Below are 21750 nucleotides of genomic sequence, written 5' to 3' on the forward strand. Positions count from 1 at the left end.
CTTGTGTGTTTATGAAGCAGCCAGTCTGCTGCAGAGAGGCTGGTTGTACCAGGATCTGGAAAGAACTTACTCCATAGCAAAATGCACCTGTATGTGCCCTCCTAAGAGGCACCTGGGCTGAGAAAGTCTAAGATGACTGGCTCTTATTCTGTTCTCTCCCCTCTTGCCCCCTGCCAACTGCTTTTAGGTTAGGAATGAGGGCAGGCCCCTGGGGAGGAGCATGGTACAACTTCTGTCTCTTTCCCTGACAGGGAGAGGGGGGCAGAAGGCATTGTGTGACAGTGGGAAAGAACAGCAGAAAGAGGTGCTTTATGAGCAAGGGACTGTACCAGAATGAGGAAAATAATATTACCCTGGCAGCTGTCTCCCAATTCCCCTTTAGCTAATCTACTTAGGAACTTCCCACCTGGTTTCCTGCTCTAGCTTCAAAGAAACATAGGATGGGAGAGTTGGTAAAATGGAGGAGCATTGCATGGTACTGCAAATAAAGAATAATAATGGTGGCCATGGCTATACATCGGGGAAGTGGCCTGAGGCCAATTTTGTTTGGAAAGTTGTGAGAAACCCTTAAAGTGACTTCATCGCGCGAGGTAAATAGCTGGCAACAAAATACTCCTATAAAACTAAGTGCTGGAGCTGGTTTGGAAATAAGGATTTAAAATTGCAGGTGTTTGATTATTTGTGTGTGTATGTGGGGGGTGGGAATTGGAATTGGACTATTTCAGTCAATATGTATATGTGTAACCAGAGTGGAGTAACTAGGGCAGTTGGACCTGGGTGGCTGTAGCAGAGCCTCATGCCCAGGGTTGTCTTTAAAATAGGATCCAGCTAGGAAGTCCTTATCTCCTAAGATGCACGATGGCAAAGGACTCGTGCAAAGTACTTCCATCCGCCTTCTAACAAGGAGCGTTAGGTCAACCAGTAAGTCCAGGCCACAGAAGCGAATGGATACATGAAGTATCCGTACTGTAGCTGCCATAAGGCACTGCGGTACTGTATCCTAAGCAAATTCTTTTTTTTTTTTTCTCCCCCTTAATCCTGTGCTGGCTTCTGACTCAGCAGTGACTCCTGTCAGAGAGTAGGAAATTTTTCCACTAATATACGCTCCTTCAGATCACGGCCACAACAGCTGAAACCAATGTAGTGGAACAAAATGACCCATCTGATAGAGTTGGCTCTCCTGTTACTTGATTCGCTTTGGACACTGGTCCTTATGTGGTTTGCTTGCTCCACTGGGTTGTTTCTAATCCCAGTTCAGCACATTGTAAAGTCCATTCAGAGCACATTGTTAAAACGTACTATTTGAATGTTTTTGTGAGAATTTAAAAAAAATGAAAACCATGAACATTTCAAGCTTTCCAGGATACTTTTGACATCCAAACTGGGCCTATGAATAGCAATTCTGGCTCCCTGGATCTCTTTGTGCTAATGAGGCAGAAATGTTATCGTGATCTCTTTAATAAAAAATGGTCAGGTAAGCCAAGAGGTGGTGTACTTATTCATTGTATGCATTTAAAGTGCCAGATGAGTCCTGCTTGGGGAAATTAATTTCCTGAAAACCAGTGGGGAGCTCTCTTTACCATTCCAAGTTAACCCTTTGAGTCATGAAGCCAAAGCAAATTTTAAAACTTTGCATTGCACCTTTGGTTCCCTATGTAGATTTTCAGCCAGAGGCATCTGATTGTCCTGGTGTCCAAACACAGGGCTGTTCACATGTCTCATCAGGTGTCTGTGAGGCAGGAAGAACATTAATAAGACCCTCAGGTGAAGAGAGGTGTGGGATGACCTGGGGCTTGCAACTACCCTTGTTGTGTTAGCTCTTGAAATGCCTGACAAAGAAAGGTTAAGCCTACCGGGAGCTGTGAAAACTGCTGATTGGTGAGCTTGATGCAGAAGCAGGCCCTGAGTGGGAAGGGGAAAAGTAGAATAATGTTGCCTAAAAGCCCTTCCTCTTCCTCTCTGCTATTTTGTCATGTCTGAAAGCCATTGCAGGCCTTTAAACCCATCATGAAGGTTATGAATAGCACCTTCAACTTGCTGTTCAGTCTGTCCATTATGTGCACTGGGGGAAGAAAGAGGGCACCCCTCTCCTTTCCCTGTAACTTGTAACTGGGAAAAGATTATGCTTAAGAGAACATTCTGCCCTTTTCCCAAGAGGCTTGTATTGAATTTGTTGGGGTGAAGAAACAGGGTTACAAGGCTTCTGAGTGCTCTGCATCCCCCGCTGTTCAATATCTTATGTAGAGAAGTGACTCATGGTAGGTGCTGTACAATGCTTATGAGCTCTGCTGGAGAAGAAATCTGTGTATGGCAAATGCATTCAATAACCATCATGAGCTTCATGAAGCACACTCACAGGTTTCCTTTATTAAGGCTGTATTTCCTCCACAGAGAGGGACTTAGTGGACCAATGTTCTGGTTGGGTCAACACAAAATACCCCATAAAAACTGTAGTTTACTGTGGGGAGCTCCTCCTAAACCTGGAAAAAAGCAAGAAGGGACTTGATTGCAAGTGTAACAGGTGTGTGATGGAGGTTGGCACTGCGCACCAACTGGTTACTGGAGCTGACATCTGAAGAAGAAATAGGAGTTGATAGGCAGAATTGGGATAGGCTATGAGAGCTCTTGAAGGTGAAGGCAAGCAGCTTATGCCTGGTGCAATAAAAAAAAAAAAAAAATGGAGTGATTGGAGGGATGCACAGAGAGGGGTGATGTGGTAAAGGAAATAATCTTTGCAGCAGCATTCTGGAACAATGTATACAGGACAAGGCAGTATTTTTCCAGGCTAGAGAAAAGGAGTGGTTATGTGAGATGGTGGGGGATTGATCTGTGTAGATGGATGGAAAAGGCCACATCTTAGAGATGTAATACAGAAAAAAGTGGTTGGATTTAGACCTGACCTGGATCTAAGGATTGGAGGGAGATCTAAGTCCCAAATGATGTCCAGTTTATGGGCCAGCGTGATGATCAGGATGTGGTATCCACAGAGATCTTGAGGGGATGGTTAAAAGTTCTGGATGAAGTTTCCTGGGTTCTAGTTCAGTGTGCTTCATGCCATAAGATGATCCTTCCTCAATGTATGAATGCTCTGACGTGGCATAGGAAATGCTAGGGTCCTTTCAGAGAAATACGCAATATACCATACAAGCTGTGCCCATTGGCATGAATATGATCCCTCTTTGTCCTTGGATATTAATTGTGGGGTCTCTCACCCCTTCCTTCTTTTAAATGGCTCTTTCCAGTGCTGATTTAATCAAAAGGCCAGTATTTAGCATGTGGGCATAGTTTTGTTTATATGGAAAATATAAAGCAGAGGCAGGTGTGTGTGTGTGTGTATGTATGAGAGAGAGAGAGAACTTTATATCTGCTGCACTAATGAAAAGGCAACCTCCTGTTTAATACGCTTGACATGCATTAAGGGTGTAGTGGAGCATCCAGCTTTTCTTTCTTATCGTTACAAAGAGTGCTTCCTATCCAACATGAAACTTTCCATACATGGAACATTACCCCATTACATTGGTGTTCACCTGAAAGCAATGAAATAATCTGGTGCACAGTCGGTCAGGCCATGAGAGAAGTTTTCACTGACAGCAGCACTGCTGACGTGTCATTGTTGAGATCTGGTGGCTAGCGTGGTATTAATCATGCGTTACTTTTTTTCCTGGACTGCACTTCAAGAGTTGAACAATAAGTGGCAGGAGCCCAAGGTCTTGCAGTGACTTTCAGTTTCTGAAAAGCTCATGAAATGCTGTGGATGCAGACTGACTCTCTGCCCCTGGGGCCAGATCCACAGCTGGGGTAAGTTAGCAGAGCCATTCCACTGAGCTTAGAGCTGGGTGGAGTTATAGTCTCATCTTCCTGGAACTAGGAATTTCAAAAACTCTTTACTCATGGTTTGGAGGATTCACTGGTGTTATTGAGGCTTCTCTGTAAGGGGTGCTTGAACTTGCTATAACAGATCCTACTAAAAGAGAGCTCTGACATTAGAAGTCTCTCTAGCCCTATTTCCCCTGTGCTCCCCAGGTCCTTGTGAGCTGTCTGATTCAACTGTAAAATTCCCAAGCTGTTTGAGGTGAACCTGAAATGCACACTCCCAGGTTACTTCAGGTTTTGGTAAGGCATGTTGAGGATTAACAGCAAAGTTTGGATTTTTTCAACTTCCAAGTGAAGCGGTGCTGGCTCCTACCCTGGGGGTCTTTAAGAGGAGGCAAGATATACACCTTGCTGGGGTCATTTGACCCCAGTACTCTTTCCTGCCAAGGCAGGGAGTCGGACTTGATGATCTGCTCAGGTCCCTTCCGACCCTACTAATTATGAAACTTTCTACCTTCTGCTATCAGACTTCCCCAGCATGTAGTAGTCAACTGGACTGCTCCACTCTGCTTTGGCCAGCAGGTGTCACCAATAAAGCAAGTTATTAACACTTGGCAGCATTGTGGGTATCTCAGAGTGCAAGTGTGTTCATTAGGCTGCCTCACAGCTGTGTTCAGAGGGTAACTTTGTTTAAAGCTGAATGAAAAATCACAGGCAAACTCCTCCTACATTGACATTGGAGTTAAAGGTCATAATGTATGCTGCTAGCAATGCCTAATTCGCATAGATCCCAAATAATGTTGGGAATACGATCTGCTCAATGCCTCACCTGGTCTCCGCTCTGACTTATTTCATTGTAATAGAACTTGACAACGTTACTGCCAGTAAAGAAACGTGATGCTGTTCAGCCCCTCCGATAACAAGCAGAATGACTGGGCTTCATTTTGCTCCTCCTTAATTATAGTGCCTTTTATCAAGATCCAGTCTCGTCTCAAAGCCATTGTTATGGGCAGAATTCTTTCCAATGAAACAAAGGACACAAGATTGCTGTTTGCATCCTGCTGTATGTGATACTGCTTCTTTCTTTCTAAAAAACGGAGTCAGTGGAATAAAATAACTGCTGTGTAGCAAAGAGTAGATAGAAGACTGGGCTTTTTTGCTGCTTAAACCAGTTGACGTACAACACTTACCATTGAAATAATGTTTATACATGCATCTTTGTACCTCCTTATTTAGAGCAACAGCCTGTAAATTGTTTGTTGTACTTGGGAAAATCCTTCTTAGTTCCATATTGGAACAATGGAGGAAAACTTTTGGCCTCAAATTTAGACTTTTTTTTCTATTTTTTTTCTTCTCAAATATGGATGCTTCCCCCCCCCCCTGCAAACCAAGTAGAAACAGTTCTGAAATGAGCATTTCCCCCCCAGTGTTTGCAGCCCAAACATTGGGCTGGCGTGTGAGAACCCAAAGGCATAAATTGGTTAGAAACAAAAGTGAAATTGGTCTTATGTTTCTCAGCTCTGACTGTGAACAGAAAAGTAAGTGCATGATGTATAAAGTGGAGAGTACAAGGGAATACTTTTCCAATAGCCTGAGGAGCTGCTTGTATCCACTTTTAAAATTATCATTGAGAAAAAAAAAATTCTAACTTTCACATCTCTTGGGGCAGCATCAATGGTTGTTAAAATCTTAATATTGTTTGTCATGACTTCCTGAAATAGCGAACATGGGTAACAAATTTTATATTCTTCTACTAGTTCTGCATCTAAATATAGAGTGGCTATATCTAAATTTAAAGAGCTCCCTGTGAGAGTGTTTTATTGGCAGAGATCATTTTAAAATGGGGCAAAGGAACCTCTGTGCTTGTTTTCAAATTAAGATGCAGTGTCACTATTCAAACAACCCTGTGAGTAAGCTTAGAGCAACACAGTTGTGACTATCTAGTAAATAGGGTGTCTTTCTTCAAATTTCCAGGGTGTTAATTAAGATGGAAACAGAGACTATAGAGGGCAGATTAGTGATTACCTTTTTAATTGGGTATATTATATCTTAATAGCAAGGCCTTTCCCAGCTGCCCCTTTTCTGGAATATACCTGTTTATCTCTGGTTCATTTACCAATAAACTTTGCGGCAGGGTTAGTTTGGCCTCCTGCTAGGGCTAATCTCATACTGAGTAAACAACACAAAGGTTCTTGGAGTCTTTCCTATTTCCTTAGAGAGATCAAATTTAGCCAACTGGAGTGTATATTTGTGGACTAGGGGTGGAAAAAGAGAGAGATGTCTCCAGATACTGCCACAGATCTTAAGTTTCTTGGTCTTCTTTTGTCACTTCTCCATCTGTTTGCAGTGTGCTTTCCTGCTTCTTCAATGGATTTTCTCCTTGTAGTTGTCTAGGAGGAAAAAACAAACAGAAAAAAGAAAGGGCTGTACATGGGGAAACTGATTCGGCACAAATTAAATTAGAAAAATACCTTCTTCCCTCTTATTTTAGCCTTTTGTAACACTGAGGCCAAGACTGTCAGAGCAGCATCAAATGAATAGGTTCCCAAATCCCATAGGCAGTCTTAAAATATCTGAAGCAGGGTGTGTGTAGTGGGGGACTCAGTTAGCATATTGTTTGACTTGGTTGTTTGGCTGGACTTCTCTTAATCTTTGAGACTGATCAGAGGTCTGGAAAGCATGATTTACAAGAAAAGGCTTGAAAAAACTGGGATTATTTAGTCTGGAGAGGGAAAAACGGGTGGGAGGAGAATTTGGCATTAGTCAGAAACACAAGGGATTATTATACAGATCAGTTGAACAAAGTCCTCTGTGTGTTTGCAGGGAGGGAACAAGAAGTAATGGGCTTAAATTGAAGCAAAAAATATTGAGGGGTGGGTATTAGGAAGAACTCTCTCCCTAGGAGAGTGATTTTAAGCACTGGAACAGATGGCTTAACTGCATATGAACATCCAAGGATGGTGAATGTACAGCTTCTCTAGGTAAACACTTGACTGAGAGTTTAAAAAGGGATGATTCTGCCTTGAGAAGGGGGCTGGAGTAGATGACTGCTGGAGGTCCCTTCCATGCTGCTGCTGCTGCTTCTATGATTCCAACAGACTTGCTGGTGAAGCTAAAATCATACTGATTCAGGATTGGTAACTATGAATGTGACCAAAGTAATTGTCACACATGCCTGCATTGATCAGACTGCAGACTAAATCTTGAACTGCTCTCTAACAGGTGCAGGGTGCAGTCTGATTAATGTCACTGTGCTGTGTGAAGGGCCCTATTTCTATAGTAACTAATGTAACTTTAGAGGGTAAAGGAGAAAGCAGACGGTAATGTGATTAAACACAGAGAAATGCAGTGAGATGGCCTAAACAATGGCAGTGCAGCAAAACCAGCCCCCAGCATTCAGAAATCACAAGATGGATCCTAGAGAAATAATGAGATTTGTCTTAAGCAGGCATCAGATGTTCTCCTCCCCCCCTCCCCCCCAAAAAAAGCAATATTTTTAAAGGTTCTTTTTCTTCATCTCTTGTTTGCAAAGCCCTTGGGATAGGTGCAGGTCACCTCTTCAAGCTTTTTTCCACAAGAGCAAAAAAATATATATATATAAATATAAAAATAGAAGATTCAAACTTTCTTTGACTCACTTGCCTCCAAGGAACTGGTCTCTTAAGTAAAGTATGAACTACTCTGCGGGTCAATTAAATCACGAGAATTGGCAATATTCTAGGCATAGACAGGTAATGTGATTTGTCCAAGGTCACACAGCAAGTCAGTGGCAGAGTTAGAAAGAACCTCTCAGACCCCTGATTTTGCCCCATACACTGCTATACCCTCTCTACTCCCCTCCACCTCTGGAAATGAATTTCATGATGTTTAGACCTCCCTTTTAAGACTAACTAGTTCAATAGTCCAAGGCAGGTTTATCTTGGATCAAAATCCCAGCTATCCTCTGCATGCTATTTTTGTAAGGCAAGGTACATTGGCAGCAAATTTCCCTGGGAACTGTTTTTCCTTATTTCTCTAAGTACAGACATTCAAAAAACCTGAATTGATCCAATCTTTGGAGGTTAGTCTAACCTGTGTAGATTAAACTGATTTGCAAGTGAACAAACTTTCACTTTTGATTCTAGAAATTCAGCCATGTGCTGGCAGTGGCTCAGGCTAGAGCGAGCCCTCTCTTTCCTTCAGCAGCCACAAGGCTGGAGGGAAGCTGACCAGGGTAGAGGGGGAGGCTGCATGATCAGACCCTGGTTGGCTGCTGAGTATGATTGGGGAGAGGTTTAAACCCCAACTGTGGCCTCCAGGGACCGCAGCCAGGGTGTGCCTGGAGGAGGACGGGGGAGCAGCTTGCCAGGTCCCCCCAGCAAGGGTGGCAGGCCAGACACCGGGCAAGAGCAGTGCTTCAGGTGAAGGTGGGGGGAGAAGAGGATTTAATCTCTGTCTCCCCTCTCTCCTACTGGCACAGGGACCTGAGCCAGGGTCTGCCTGGCTTTCCCCTTGCCCACCCCAACTAGCTGCTTGTGCGGTGCGGGGCATGGCCAGAACTGGCCCAGGCAGCACCTAAGGCTGCTGCCTGGGCTGGCTTCAGTTGTGCCCCCTGCCATGCGAGCAGCCAGCAACGGGGAAAGCTGGACAATCCTGGCTCTAGTCCCCGTGCTGGTGAGAGAGGGGAAACAGGGGAATTTAATCCTCTTCCCTTTCTCCCCTTTACCTGAGGTATTGCCTGAGCTGGCTCCAGCCATGACCCCCTACCACTAGAGCAGCGAGCACAGGGGAAAGCTGGGCAAACCCAGGTTGGGGTCCTGTGCAGGTAAGAGAGAGGAGACAGGGGGGCAAGACCTGTGTTTCTTTTTTAAGAGGCCTTCCTGCTAGAGAAGCTGTCCCACAAGCTTATGTGATTTCTCTTTCTCAACAGAGCCTATGGCCAGAAATAGTTGCTGTGACCCACAAGCTTGAGCTCCTATATGTCTTGGTGCATACAGCATACTTCTCTTAGTTTCTGTGTGCAGTATTTGCTTTAATGCTGTGCAGTTGTTTGACTCAACACTTTTTCTGTCCCACCTAGGGACCAACTACCTTGCTGGCAGGACCTGAGTCCTATCCAAGCATCAGCTGGAATTGTTATCTTCTCAGCCTGACTCTTTCAGCGTCAGTTTGGATTTACATTTCATTTTTGACCTGTGTATCAGGAGATACTTGTTGCATCCTCTTCTGGTAAGGGTATCCTAAGGTAACTCTTGTCCTTCCAAATTGTTTTTAACATGTAGTGTTGATTATGTATCGATTTGGACACAAAGATCTAACTGGAGTGGGCTGAATGCTTGAGGTGGAAGTGTTCAATGCTGGGACCTGCTGTCTCTGTGGGTAGTGCCAGGGCATTATACATGAGGAAATAGGCTCTGTTTATTCAGTTTGGTGTGTGGCTCTTGGGTTACCAGCAAGCTGGGAGTTCTTTCCCTTGACTGACCCGAGGTTGTAAGCTACTGGGCTAGTACCTAGTCATCTCTTGAGACTCTTTGCCCTGATGTGCTCCAGACAGACTACCTGTACAGGGGACATGGGTAAAGACCTTTTCAGTGACTGCTCTGAGGTGTATCTGCTGTTTTCACTGGATGTGTCTTTAATTCTGTAGAAATCGGGCTGCCTTCCCTCCAGAAAGAGGGTTGCATTTGGACTGGAGATGCAGAACAGTCTGAGTGAGACAGCTCATTTGCTCACTCTCAAAATACAGAATTAATGATCTTGCCCTCAAACAGTATGATTCAAACCCTTTCAGAAGCCTCTCAGCAGCAGCATGGCTCTGTTCTTCTAATTGCAAGGCTTTTAGGTGGGCTAATAATTTGAGAGCTACAATGCAGCAGGGCCTTTTTGATTAAAATAACATGCAAGAGGTCGGGATATGAGTATGTCCTAGAGATAGTTGATTGTAGCCCATGAATAGGTCTCTTAATGGGAGCAGCATATCTGCCCACTCCAACCTTTTGCGTATTACAGAAGAGTGCTTTGAACTTATTACCCGTGTGGACTCGTCCAGCTCTTGAAAGGGAAATGATTAAGCAACTAATAAGGAAGATGAGGCCTCATGTATGCTGTCGATAACCTCAAAGACCTCACAGGTTACCTAGATGTATTTCAGAGCAGGCTTTTACAGTATTCCTTGTTTTGTTCTTCTTGCTTCCACCCCAGTCAAAGCATACACATAACAAAGATAGCATTTTCTGAGTACAGCTCTGCAACTTCAACTTGGACTGGTGAAAGCCAGGCTGGGTTCTTTCCGGCTCATCCATTGCCACGTACAAAAGTTCTGCAGTCAGATGTGGGTTAACTAATTAACATGCACAAAGCCAAAACAGAATCCACTCCAGTCTCTGCACCCTCTGCCTGGCAGCAGTAAACAATTATATAGTAAAAAGCTTATCATCTTAAGTACAAAGATGGGATCAAAGGGTTGGCAGACATCTAGTCCAAACCTTGCAGAGATGCAGGATGTGCTTTTTTGTAAACCATCCCAGATAATGCTTGTCTAGCCTCTTCTTGAAAATCTCCAGTGAAAGAGATGCTATGGCTTTTCCTGCAGCTTGTTCCATTGTCTTAGGGCTCTCCCAGTTAAGAGAGTTTTCCTGAGATCTCCTCTGAAGCTTTAAACTCATTACTTCATGTCCTGCCTTGTGTAGCAAGGGAGAACAATGTTTTTCTCTACCTTTGTTTCCCTCCTTAATCTCCATTTTTTCCCCAGGCTAAATGTACCTAATTCTGTCAACCTCTCTTAATACAGTTTTCATTCCAGCATCTATTGTCTTTGTTCATCCCTGGATCTTCTCCAGTTTTTCTACATCTTTCTTAAAATGCACTGCTCAGAAGTAAACACCATATTCCTGTTGGGGCCTACCTGGCACTAAGTAGAGGAATGCGATCATCTTTCATGTCTTGCATACAGTTTTTCTGTTACTGCAAACCCAAATTTATATTTGCTTTCCTTCTGACTATATCACATAGCTGACTTAGGCTGACTGGTGATCTTTCAAAACCTCCCCCAGATTCTTTTCAACGGTGCTACTTCCTAGCTACTTATTCCCATGTTTTGGATTTGTTTGTTTGTGGGTTTTTCCCTTCCCTGTTCATAGCACCTTAAACTTATCCTAGATGAATTTGACTTTGTTGTTCATAGCCCAGTTCTCCAGTTCCTTAAAATCCCATATGAATTTTAATCCTGTTGTGTTCATAACTCCTCCCAGCTGTGTCTCGCCTGCAGATGTAACCAGCAAACTCTCTAATCCTGCATTCAAATTGTTAAGTAGGAACAGTTTGTTAATAAACCTGTGGACACAAATAAGTTAGGTGTACACAATTTGAGTTCCAGCTTTTTCTCTGCTCTTTGCCAAGAGCATCCCCCCCTCCCCCAATCAAGAGGTCTATACAGCATATGAGAACCTCTTTGGGCTGAATGACGCACTTCAAATAAATATTGTTACAGATGTCATGGAAGTCAGCAGCTCTAACACTGAATGCTCTTGAATAATAAGATCATGGAATTTTTATATCGTTGTTTTTTTTCAGAGCAGAACCACCCTTTAACTTACCAAAGAGCAACAGAATGGAGAGTCAACAGTGCCGCACATAACCGCCTTGTCCTTTATGATTTGTGTCAAATGCCTCTTGCCTATGCACATGACATTCTTTGTCCTTCTTGTGTAATAAGAGCGCAAACAAAAATTCTCTTGGCCGCTATTACTTCCCTTATACGTGGTTTTTAATTTCTTGGAGATTAAAAGAAAAAAGTTCTCTGGCTAGTGCTGTTAAATCTGCTCTCAGCCTGTCTGCATGGTTAAGTCCTGCTCTTGGTTGCAGGGCTTAACTGTTCATAAGGAGAAATCCAAAGCGGTCAGTGCAGCAGGACTTAAGTTATGTTTCTGGTATCAAGGGACAAAGGTTTATAGGAAGCTCTACTGGAACAGCGAATTGGAAGGTAGGATGGTGTGTGTGTCTGGTAAGTCCATAGTTTTGAAGTATTTGTAACTTGCTGGAATTTTCTCTTTTGGCTGAAATTCCTCTCTGTTTTGGCCATTTCCTTCCTGTAGAGGTCAACATTTTAGGTGAAACTTCTTTATTTGGCAGCTTTTGAACTCCTGAAGCACAAAGGTCTGGAGAATGGTGTAGTTGAGAGAGATTATAACTCCCTTCTATAGCCAGCCCAGCACCAGGGTCCGAATGTCCTCCCTTCCCCAGTTACCCACCTTGCAAGCTGGAAGAACTAGATGAATAGAGCACAGAGGACCTAGAAGGACAAGTGGGAAGTAATAATTCACTGCTGCCTCAGTAGTGAGACTGCCACAGAGTCAGAAAAAGCTCTGAAGGCAGCAACATCCATCCCTCCCCTTTATATATTTGGTATGGAGAGTGGTATGTGAAGCACTGGAGAGGTATGTGAAATGCTGGTGTGTGAAACACTGGAATTGTTTCATTGAGGTCTATGGAAATGACAAAGGTTCTCATGAGGGGCATAGAAGAGAAGTAACAGAAGAGAAAACAACTTGAGGTGGTGTGCAAAGTACTTTTTACTCCACAAACTGTATTATCTTATAGCGTCCTACTTGTAGCTTCTCCACCTGCTGTTCTTCCTTGCCAGTGCTTGAGAATGGGACCTCCACTAGGTTCAGATCAGAGTCCTAAGGGAGAGCAATTCTGAGAACCCAGAGCAGGGAGCCAAGGCAGAGTTTGTCAGGGTTCAAGAAGAGTTTTCACACTTGCAGGATAAGGAGAAGCAAGAGTCCTGCCCCATCTCCTCAGCCACGTCCTGTTCCCCTGCCTTTCAACTTTGATTTTTGACCTTGAGAAGTTGGTGGTGTGGGGTGAATCACTCCACTCTGCCTATTTTACAAAAGTGCAGAAAAAAGTTGGAAAACTTGTGATATTGGAGGAATGGTCTTGTGACTGAGTAGTAGAAGTTTTTATTAACAGTATTTCCCATTTGTCCCTCTGTCCTACGTGCTCTACCTATCTAGTTCTTTCAGCCTGCAGAGTGGGCCCCTGGAGTGGTGAGAGGAGTAAGGAGGGAGAGGCAGGGACAGAATCTATAATTTTGAAAAGGTGGGGTGCATATGGGTGGTGCGTTGTCGCATACAACACAATACATATTTTTCTTGTTAAAAATAAACTAGAAGCTTTACTAATACACTAAGGGCTGTATTTATTACTTTTTAAGATTTGAAGTAAAAACAAATATAACATCACTGGAGTGAGTTACAGTTTGCAGGGAAAACTAAGGTGGCTAGCTCCAGAAAACCTGTTGCAGACCCAGGAACTGAACTGAGGTCCACGTGATCCAACCAAAGACTTTAAACAGTATTCATAACACAGCTGACTCTTGGAGGACTCTGGCTCTAATAGGCTAGGGACAGACATTACACACAAACTGGTTTAAATGATCAGAGGCTGGTTTAAACCTGTAATGGAACAGATGTTCAGTGCACATAAATAAGTTTGAAAATGGCTGAAACGGGTTGAGATAAACTGGTTTGACCTAAATCAGTTACGTCTGATACTACATTCAACCAGATTTATGCAATGTCTGTCCCAGGCCCCTTGCTCATTTAAGATAAACCAGATACCCTCAGCATGCTCTCTGCTGGATGGGGCTCTCTGCTCCACAGCAGGGCTCCCCCTCCCCTCTGCTCCCTGCCTGCAGCTCACCACAGACTGCAGGCATCTACCTGGCTTCTGCTCCCCCGCAGAAGCAGGGATTCTGCCATCCCCTCTGCCTTACACAGATGCACAGCATTAGCTAGCAGACCACATGCTGACTATGGTCTCAGACAGGACAAAGGCAGAATCAACAGGTAGCTGGTAATGTCCCTCTGCTTTCTTAATGGGGTGATAAACACTGAATTAGGGGTGATAAACACTGTGTTATCAATTCCCTGCTGGGCTGATCAGGAGTGGAGGACCCCTCCCTAATCAGAGTGTCCTGCCAGGGCCTGGCCATTTTCCCCCCCTCAGCTCAGCACTGTGGAAGAGACAGGAGGCCCCCACCCCCTGCTTCTTGCCTGAGCCACTGCAGGCATGTGCCTGCATTTTTTTCAGTCCACAGGGGATGTATGTATGTATTGTTACAAACTTGTTCAGCCTAGCCAGGTTAGACTAACCTGCAAAGATTGGATCAATTCAGGCTCAGGCTTTTTGAATGCCTGTCCCTAGCCATAAAGGCTTTACCCCTTCCTGGCCATTCCTCAATCCTATGGTGACTGCATATTGCTACATCTTTTCATCCGCAATTAACTCTCTCCAGTGCAAAGCACTGTAGGACTGGGCAGAAAGAGAGAAAAATGGAGCATGTCCTTGATGGGGCCTTCACAGTTGAAGCCTAAAAAGAGTAAAGGGCGCCATAGGCTTAGGGAGACTGCCTTACAGAAGGCTGTGTGCTACATACAAGGCGCACGTGTCACTAAGGCTGCTTCTCTTCCTCTTCTGTTTGCCCCCAGTGACATCTATGGCTATCATGCTTCCCACTTGGAGGAGGAGGTGCAGAATGGAGTATGACTCTCCTTATTTTAAATGTATGTGTGGAAATGGAGGAGCACACAGTTTTGGGTTTTTTGTTTTTTGTTTTTAATTTAGTTGTTTCTGTTTCTTCCATTCCAGCTATTCAACCTGTCCCAGCCCCAGCTGGGAGAGTTTAGGGAAGATGGCAAGCCAGAGGGGATATGCCCACTGGGAGGGAGAAGAAGAGGAGGATGGGATGGCTGTCGATGCCTCCCCTTCCCATCCCTTGAGTGAAGCAGAAGATGTTCAGGTGGAGATGCTGGAGAAAGCTAGGGAGCTTTTCCAGCTGTGTGATAAGGAGGGGAAAGGCTTCATCACCAAGCTGGACATGCAGGTAAGAGGAACAGCCATTCCCATAAAGGAAGCTGTAAAAATGATGGGATATGGGGCTGGGGTAGGAGGGGTACATCTCCATTTCACACTGCAGGATGCCCTCTGTGTTGCCCTGAATAGCTCCCTGTCACCTACAGGTCTATCAGAGACTGTTCCAGCCAGCCACTCACCCCTTGGAAAGGAGAGAATTTAAGCTTTGCCTTTGTCAGTTTTTCTGAAAATATGTTTCTACCTTACTCCACTGCATTTCCTCCAAAAGAAGAAATATGACTTTGATTTTTTTTTGTTGTCCTTTTGACTGTGCCAGCAACTTCTGTAGATGGTCTGTAAGGGTTTCCTTAAAATCTAACTCAAGGACTCAACTGGTGATTTTGCTCTGAAAAGGTGCTGCTTTCTAAGAGATTCTTTGTAATCACCTTTGGGATTTTTGGGGAGGGGTTGTTTTTGGGGGGGAAATTGGACTTTTTGGAGGGTTTTTTGGTGGGGGGAAGAAGGCAGTTCGTTTTTTCCAGCTTTATTACTTAAGATGCAACTCTTATGGCTGCATCTGTAGGTTCATATTTGACAGTCTAATTATGTCCCAGCTCTTTCTGCTTACCATTAATTACAGGTGTAGATCATGCTCAGTAAACAGGAATTGACTCACCTGTTTGGTCATGGGTTGTGCATAATTTTCTGGGCTTTTGTTAACAGACTTTGTTAAGCATTACTAAGAGCTAACAGCCGTGATAAGGTCTCATTTGCTGTATGTAGGTCCTTGGAGCCCTGATCTCAGTTGAGGCTCCTTTGTGCTTTGCAGTGTATGGGAATGTCCCTGCCTGGAAGTGTTGCTTTTTTTTTCTTTCACCCTTTGTATTATTTTATATTTTTATCATTGTTCCTGTCTTATGGATGGAGAACCAAGGCACTGAGATACAGTGCCTTGTTTATACTGACACAGGAGGTCTGTGGCAGAGCTGGGAAACCAACCCAAATTTTTTTAGGTGTCATCACACTAGGCCATGTTTCCTCACTGGTGGGAGTAACAGGGGAAGGGGGCTGGCCCCATAGTACCATATCGTTCTATCCCAAGAAGCATGTACAAGTGTCCACAAAGAGTTGCTGATGCTCTTGGAAGCCAAGTCCAAACTTCCTCAGTCAGGAAGGATAAGCAGGGAGACTGACTTTGGGGTGGGGGGGAATTGAGGAGACAGGTTTTATGGTGGGGAGGAGGCAGAAGAACAGCTGATCCTGAAGGAGTCCTCCTCAGAACAAAATAACCTGGAAAAAAGAGAATGCCCTCTGTACACTCCTGCCTGTTCATCAGACTTGCCGCTCTCAGGCACCCGTAACACTGTCACCCAGAGGCAGCACCTAAAATAGGGTTTTTTTGCCATACTGTCCAGACAGTTTGTTGTAACATCACCTTAAACTGGGATGATCACTCTGGGCCTGACCCAACACAACTGAGGTCATTAGGAGTTATGGGAAAAGATTTGGATTAGATGGATCTGGGTCTTTGGTTTGTCCCTTCTGTCTCCACAGCGGCTCCAGAATGAACTCCCTTTGACCCATGAACAGCTGGAAGCAGTTTTTGAAAGCCTAGAGCAAAACAATAATGGGTATCTGACACCTGTTGAATTCAGCATGGGATTAGGTAAGAGCAGTGCATAGACACGGGTAATGCACATCTGTGCAAATGCAAATTGGTACTGTCTATGGGGAGGTGAAAGACAGTTTGTTGGTGCTGTTACACTATTACTTCCTGCTTAGACGAATCCTTCACCTCTCTCCTCCATCTTAATTTAATATTGTTCTCAGTGGTATGCGTAACACAGTTCTTAAATGGTTCCCATCCCTCCCAAGCATTCTTGTTATTCACGTCCTGTAGAACATTTTTTTTTTTTTTATCAGTTCCTTCAGTACTTCCCTGTACCTAACATCCATATCTCTGAACTTTGCTTATCAGAGACGGAAGGAGTGTGTATCTGGTGATGTGCCATACATGGATTTCCCTTCCATCTTTCCAACAGCAGGAAATTTGAGGTCAGCCAGATGCAGCAGGACCCTTGTTTTATGAGGGAATAAAAATCCATCTTAGAAATGGGATCCATCCAGTTGATTGATGTGATTTGGCATTTCAGCTGTCCAAATATGCTGATGGAAGTGTAGCTCACTTGATAACACAGAACTATGGTTGCAGGCCTGTTTTCCTACTAGCTACTGTATACCTTTATTAGCTGCTAGGAGAATGCTGGTGCTGTAAAGAGGATCCCATCGCAGCCCTGGCAGAACAAGCTGCAACCAATAAAGAAAAACAATGACCTACCTCTAAACTGGGCACTTCTTTCTCTTAGCTGTTCATAAAGCCTCTGTAAATACATCTCCAGTCAGCTTTGATGCTTTTTTAAAAGGCATCTTGGTACCCATGAGCTTGCATTGCTTGAATCGGAGAGTTTGATTTCAGGTGCCTCAAAGTCATTTCTGAAAAAAAAATAACATTGGTCCAGATTTAATATATTTACCCTCTGCACAAACAGACAGCCATCGATCTAAGAGCTTCTAAAGGGACTTTGATTTTTTCCCCCCCAGAAAGTGGAAACTAGAATTGGGCCCCCTGGGTTTTTTGGTGTTTCTAGGTGGTTACCCCAAGTGGAGTCCCTCCCCTCCTTCATGAGTAGGAGAGAAGCTCTGAAGTTTTTTCTCAGAGGGGCTTTGGAAAGCAGCACAGCTGGCTTCATTATTCAGAACCCAAGGTATTGGCTCAGTGAATGCCTGTGTTGGGTACTCAGTGGATGGGAGCAGGTAGTTTGTCCAGTTAGTGGTTCCTACTCATGCAGCTAGTCTTTTAGAGCACTGCTTTGTTCATTCCCTGACCCTGAGCACAAACGGCCCACGTGGGATGGTGCCAGCTCCCTGAGCTCTGGGCAAGGACAAATGCTCTGTAAGAGCAAGGACATGCCAGAGGCCAGCTGTACTCCTCCATATTTCCCTTCCCAAGAACATGAAGCCTGCCCATTAAAGCTATGTTGGGCTCTTTGTTGCAGGTGGGACATCTAGTACCTCGGGAATGCCTGTTCTGTGTTTTGTTCATGAGGTCCTGGGACAGGAGGCTCTTAGATGCCACCATCACTTCAAGTGGCTGTCATGGTGCTCCCATGTGCAGTACTGACTTTTTGAAGGGAAAAGGCAAGACCTTTATTGCCCCCTTGTAACAGGGGCAAATCCCCAGAGCAGTTGCCATGCGTGGGAAGTCCTGGGCCAGCTCCATGAATCGTAGTTCTGGTGCAAGCAAGCACAGTGGCTTTCCTGACCAGTGGAGCTCACCTACACTTGAACCTAAGTGTGAGCCCCCATGTGCAAATCATAGAAAATGAGGGTTGAAAGGGACCTCAGGAGTCGTCTAGTTCAACCCCCTGCTCAAAACGGGACCAGGCCCAACTATATCATCCTAGCCAAGGCTTTGTCTAGCCAGGTCTTTAATCTCCAAGGTTGGAGATTCCACCCCTTCTCTACGAAACCCATCCCAGTGTTTCACCACCCTCCTACTGAGATGTTTTCCTAATATCCAACCTAAACTTCCCTTGCTGCAACTTGAGACCATTGATCCTTGTTCTCTCTTCTGCCACCACTGAAAACAGTCCAGCTCCATCCTCTTTGGAACCACCCTTGGGGGTATTTGAAGGCTGCTATTAAATCCCCCCTCAGACTTCTTTTCTCCAGATTACAGACAAATCTCAAGTACTGGCCTCTCTATGAGCTTCCCAATCATGCTGCACTGTAACTGGGGTAAATCCGTGGGTTAGACAAAGCCTTTAGTTCTTGTGTCTGCTTTTCTCTTGATCTCACTTCATTTAAACCCACCTTTTGTGCAAAGACAACTGTACTGAGTTAGGGCTCTCTTACTCCAGGCTTATATGGAGGTGGGGAGGGTGCCTGTTGATACCAATAGTTTTGGACCTGTGTAAAATGAGTTACCCAGTAGTCTGTCAGGCTCTCTGTGTCTGTCAGAGGAATTCCCTTTCTAAGGACTTTAAGAGAGATTAGAGCAACTTTGGACCTTCAGAAGAGCCTCTTGTATTGGAGGTTCTGGCAGTCCTTGCTGAACTGGGCCTGGCCTTATTAAAATCCACAGAAATACACATGCTTAAAGGTATGCAAGATAAAGGTATCACTTGGATGTTCCATTGTTTCCTTTATTAGTGCTTAAGATTTTAGCTCTTTGAAGTAATGACTGTCATTAGTAATAGTACTCAGAGCCATGTAGCTGAGGCCCAGCAAATGCTGGGGGATGAGCTGTGCCAGGTGCTCTGCTCTCCCACATTATACCTGGTTTATGAGCAGGGATCCTGGTTTTCTCTGATTTAAAAAAAAAAATCCAAAATTTTCTGATTTTTTTTAAAAAACAAACAAACCCCAAATACCACATTCTCCATAATTAAAACAAAATGCTACTAATATATATATAGTGTGTGTATATGCATATAAGTATAATCATGGAAAAATGTGGATTTTGAGGGGTTTTTAAATCAGAAAATTTTGGAATTTTTTTTATCAGAGAAAATCAGGAACCCTGCTTATGAGTCAGCCAAGTCATATTTCATATTGGGCTTGAACCCACAGGCTGGGGCTGAGCCTGTAGGTTCACAGCAGGCACTCAAATTACAGGAATGTAAGCTCTCGCTACCATGAGTGTGCACTGTAGTGTGACTAGCCTGTTTTAAACATTTCCTGTGTCCAAGAATGACAGCCAGCTCTGTATTTATGAGCTTTCATCAGTCCAAAAAATGGAGACAGATGTACTCTTAATCTCTATGAACGTGCCTGGAAACCGCTGATCAAGGCTGTTCAAAGAGGATATGGGATAAGGAAATGATGGGACCTCATTCACAATAAACAAAACTCGGTGTCCTGTTAATAAGGCCTCATGCAAATAGTAGCCTACAATGCTGTCTCTCTAAAGATGTAGCAGAGGCCCCTGGCCTGAACATGCAGTTTAGAACTAGGACTGGTGGCTTTGAGATTCCAGCCCTTGTATTGACTTGAGGCATTGATGGCTTAAGTGACTTCCCTACTGTCAGCAGCCAGTTGCAGGGCTGGGATTAGACCTTGAAAGTTCCTGGTTCCTTGCTCCGTGCGTTGGAAGGATGATGTGCCCTCCTCATACTTGTCATCTTGAAGTGAAGGCCAGGCACCTGTTTAAGAGATGCTCCAGCAGTCGTAGAAGTTATTGGCTTGCTGCTGAGGTTACACAGCAGAATTCTATTGCCTCTGGGTTCTGCAGAAAGTTAGAATCACTAGATGTTCATAAAGATACCTTCTCACTTGAAGCCTTTGTCTTTTGTGATGGAGAAAATCAGTTGGTTTATTCCCTCAAAAAGAAATCTATCCCCTCTCTCTCCCTCTTCCTCCTAGCTTGCAATAGCTGCTACCTGCCTAGCATAAAACCACACCCCTTAGGTCATAGCTCAGGCTTAAAGCCATTTTTGCAGGGATGGAGCAACTCTGTTCAGAGACTTTCTTTGGAAGGCATTGTAGTGGCTCATATAAGACACAGTCCTTGTCTTGCAGCACCTACCATCAAAATAGAATCATGTGGCTGGAAGGGACCTCATGGACCTTTCAGTCTAACCCGTTACCCAAGAGGCAGGATGCACTATTTCTAAGCCATCACAGACAAGGACCCACCCAGCCTCTGCTTGAAAACCTCCAATGAAGGAGATACCACAGCTCTTCTGGACAACTTGTTCCATTGCCAAACTGAGATTAGAGTCAGGAAGTTTTTCTCAAGATTGGATCTAAATCTGCTTTGCTGTTTAAGCCTATTGCTACATGCCCTGCCCTTCATGGCAACAAAGATGGAGAAGCATTTTATGGTAGTCTTTGCAAGATTTGAAAACTGTCATGTCCCTTCTTTTGTTGCCTTTTCCCTAAACTAAGCATACTTAGTTTCTTCAGCCTTTCCTTCTTGCTTTTCAACCCCTTTTATCATCTTTTCCTCTGGGTCCTCTCCAGTTTCTCTGTACATGTAGATAATGGGTTGGAAAGAGAAAAAATTATGACCTAATTTTGCCTATGGGGCCTGGAAACATATGTTGATTGCTTTTGTAGGTTCACAAGAGTTTGTGGCAGAGTTGGGAACTGAACCCACAATTCCCATCCACTGCCTCAGCCACATACAGGCGTGGCCCTCCCTTCTAGTTATACAGAAATGGACTGGTAATGTGAATGAGCATCCTCTGAAAATCCCAAGATACTGTGCCTGCTGCTGGTATCCACCATCTTGTTGGATAACAACGTTGTTTGGTGATATGAACTGTACAAGAGCCCAGTGTTACAGATTAGAAGCCAGTTTCCTGCTTCCTTTTAATGGTACTGTACAAGGACTGTTGCTTTCCATCAGCAAGCACATTTAACAGTACACAGGCAGCATTAGATTTGTTCTCAAGTAACAGCTGGTTCAGGTTGCCACCCAAGCAGAACTGGGAAAGCTGATTTTTTTTTTTTTTTTTTTATGCCTTCTTTCCCCCATCCCTCCGTCCAACAGGGAAGTTAATAGGGATCGATCTGTTCCAAGGATCTGGGAGTACAGATCACTCAAGACATGAGGAGACCTTTGAGTCAGGCTGGTCAGATGACCTGGATCAGACAGAGGATGAAGAAGAGAAACGATTTTGTTCAATTTTGGAGCAACTTGGAGCAACCCAGGTTTTGGAGGAGTAAGTGAGAGAACCGTCCCTGATTTTTGCCTTGTGTATGGTTGTATTCTTATGATAGGAATATATCATGTCAGCAGAAACACAAAGAAATTGGTCAAGTACTGCTGGTTATTTTCAGGGGTGTGGCTTTAGAAGTGTTGCACAGGCATTTCCTCATCCAGTCTTTTGTGCCAAATTCATGAGCTACTATGGAAATGTGATGCAGAAAGTGGGTGATATTTTTTTTATTGGACCAACTGCATGATTATTGAGATAGTAAGACAAGCTTTTTAATGTAATACACTCTTCTTCAGGTTGCAGTCACAGTAGTTTAGCTGACTGGTTTTATAGTTGCAGGGTTGGAAGGGACCTGAGCAGAACATCAAGTCCGACC

General features: G+C 44.2%; 1 protein-coding gene across 5 annotated transcripts in view; it reads left to right on the forward strand.

The window, feature by feature from the left end:
- Positions 1-1862: 1862 nt before the first annotated feature.
- Positions 1863-21750, forward strand: part of CRACR2B (calcium release activated channel regulator 2B) — a 55547-nt gene continuing 35659 nt past the window's right edge. For 2 of the 5 annotated variants that reach the window (XM_019552036.1, XM_019552037.1), the window contains exons 1-6: positions 1863-3798; positions 8873-9021; positions 11656-11773; positions 14446-14680; positions 16204-16315; positions 21206-21377. In XM_019552036.1, the coding sequence (XP_019407581.1) occupies positions 14489-14680; positions 16204-16315; positions 21206-21377 (476 nt within the window). In that variant the 5' untranslated portion in view covers positions 1863-3798; positions 8873-9021; positions 11656-11773; positions 14446-14488. The remainder of the gene's footprint in view (positions 3799-8872; positions 9022-11655; positions 11774-14445; positions 14681-16203; positions 16316-21205; positions 21378-21750) is intronic. The other 3 variants (XM_019552033.1, XM_019552035.1, XM_019552034.1) reach the window with 3 other exon arrangements.

The sequence above is a fragment of the Crocodylus porosus genome, unplaced genomic scaffold (genome assembly GCF_001723895.1).
Source record: "Crocodylus porosus isolate Cpor-Errol unplaced genomic scaffold, CroPor_comp1, whole genome shotgun sequence".
NCBI lineage: Eukaryota > Metazoa > Chordata > Crocodylia > Crocodylidae > Crocodylus > Crocodylus porosus.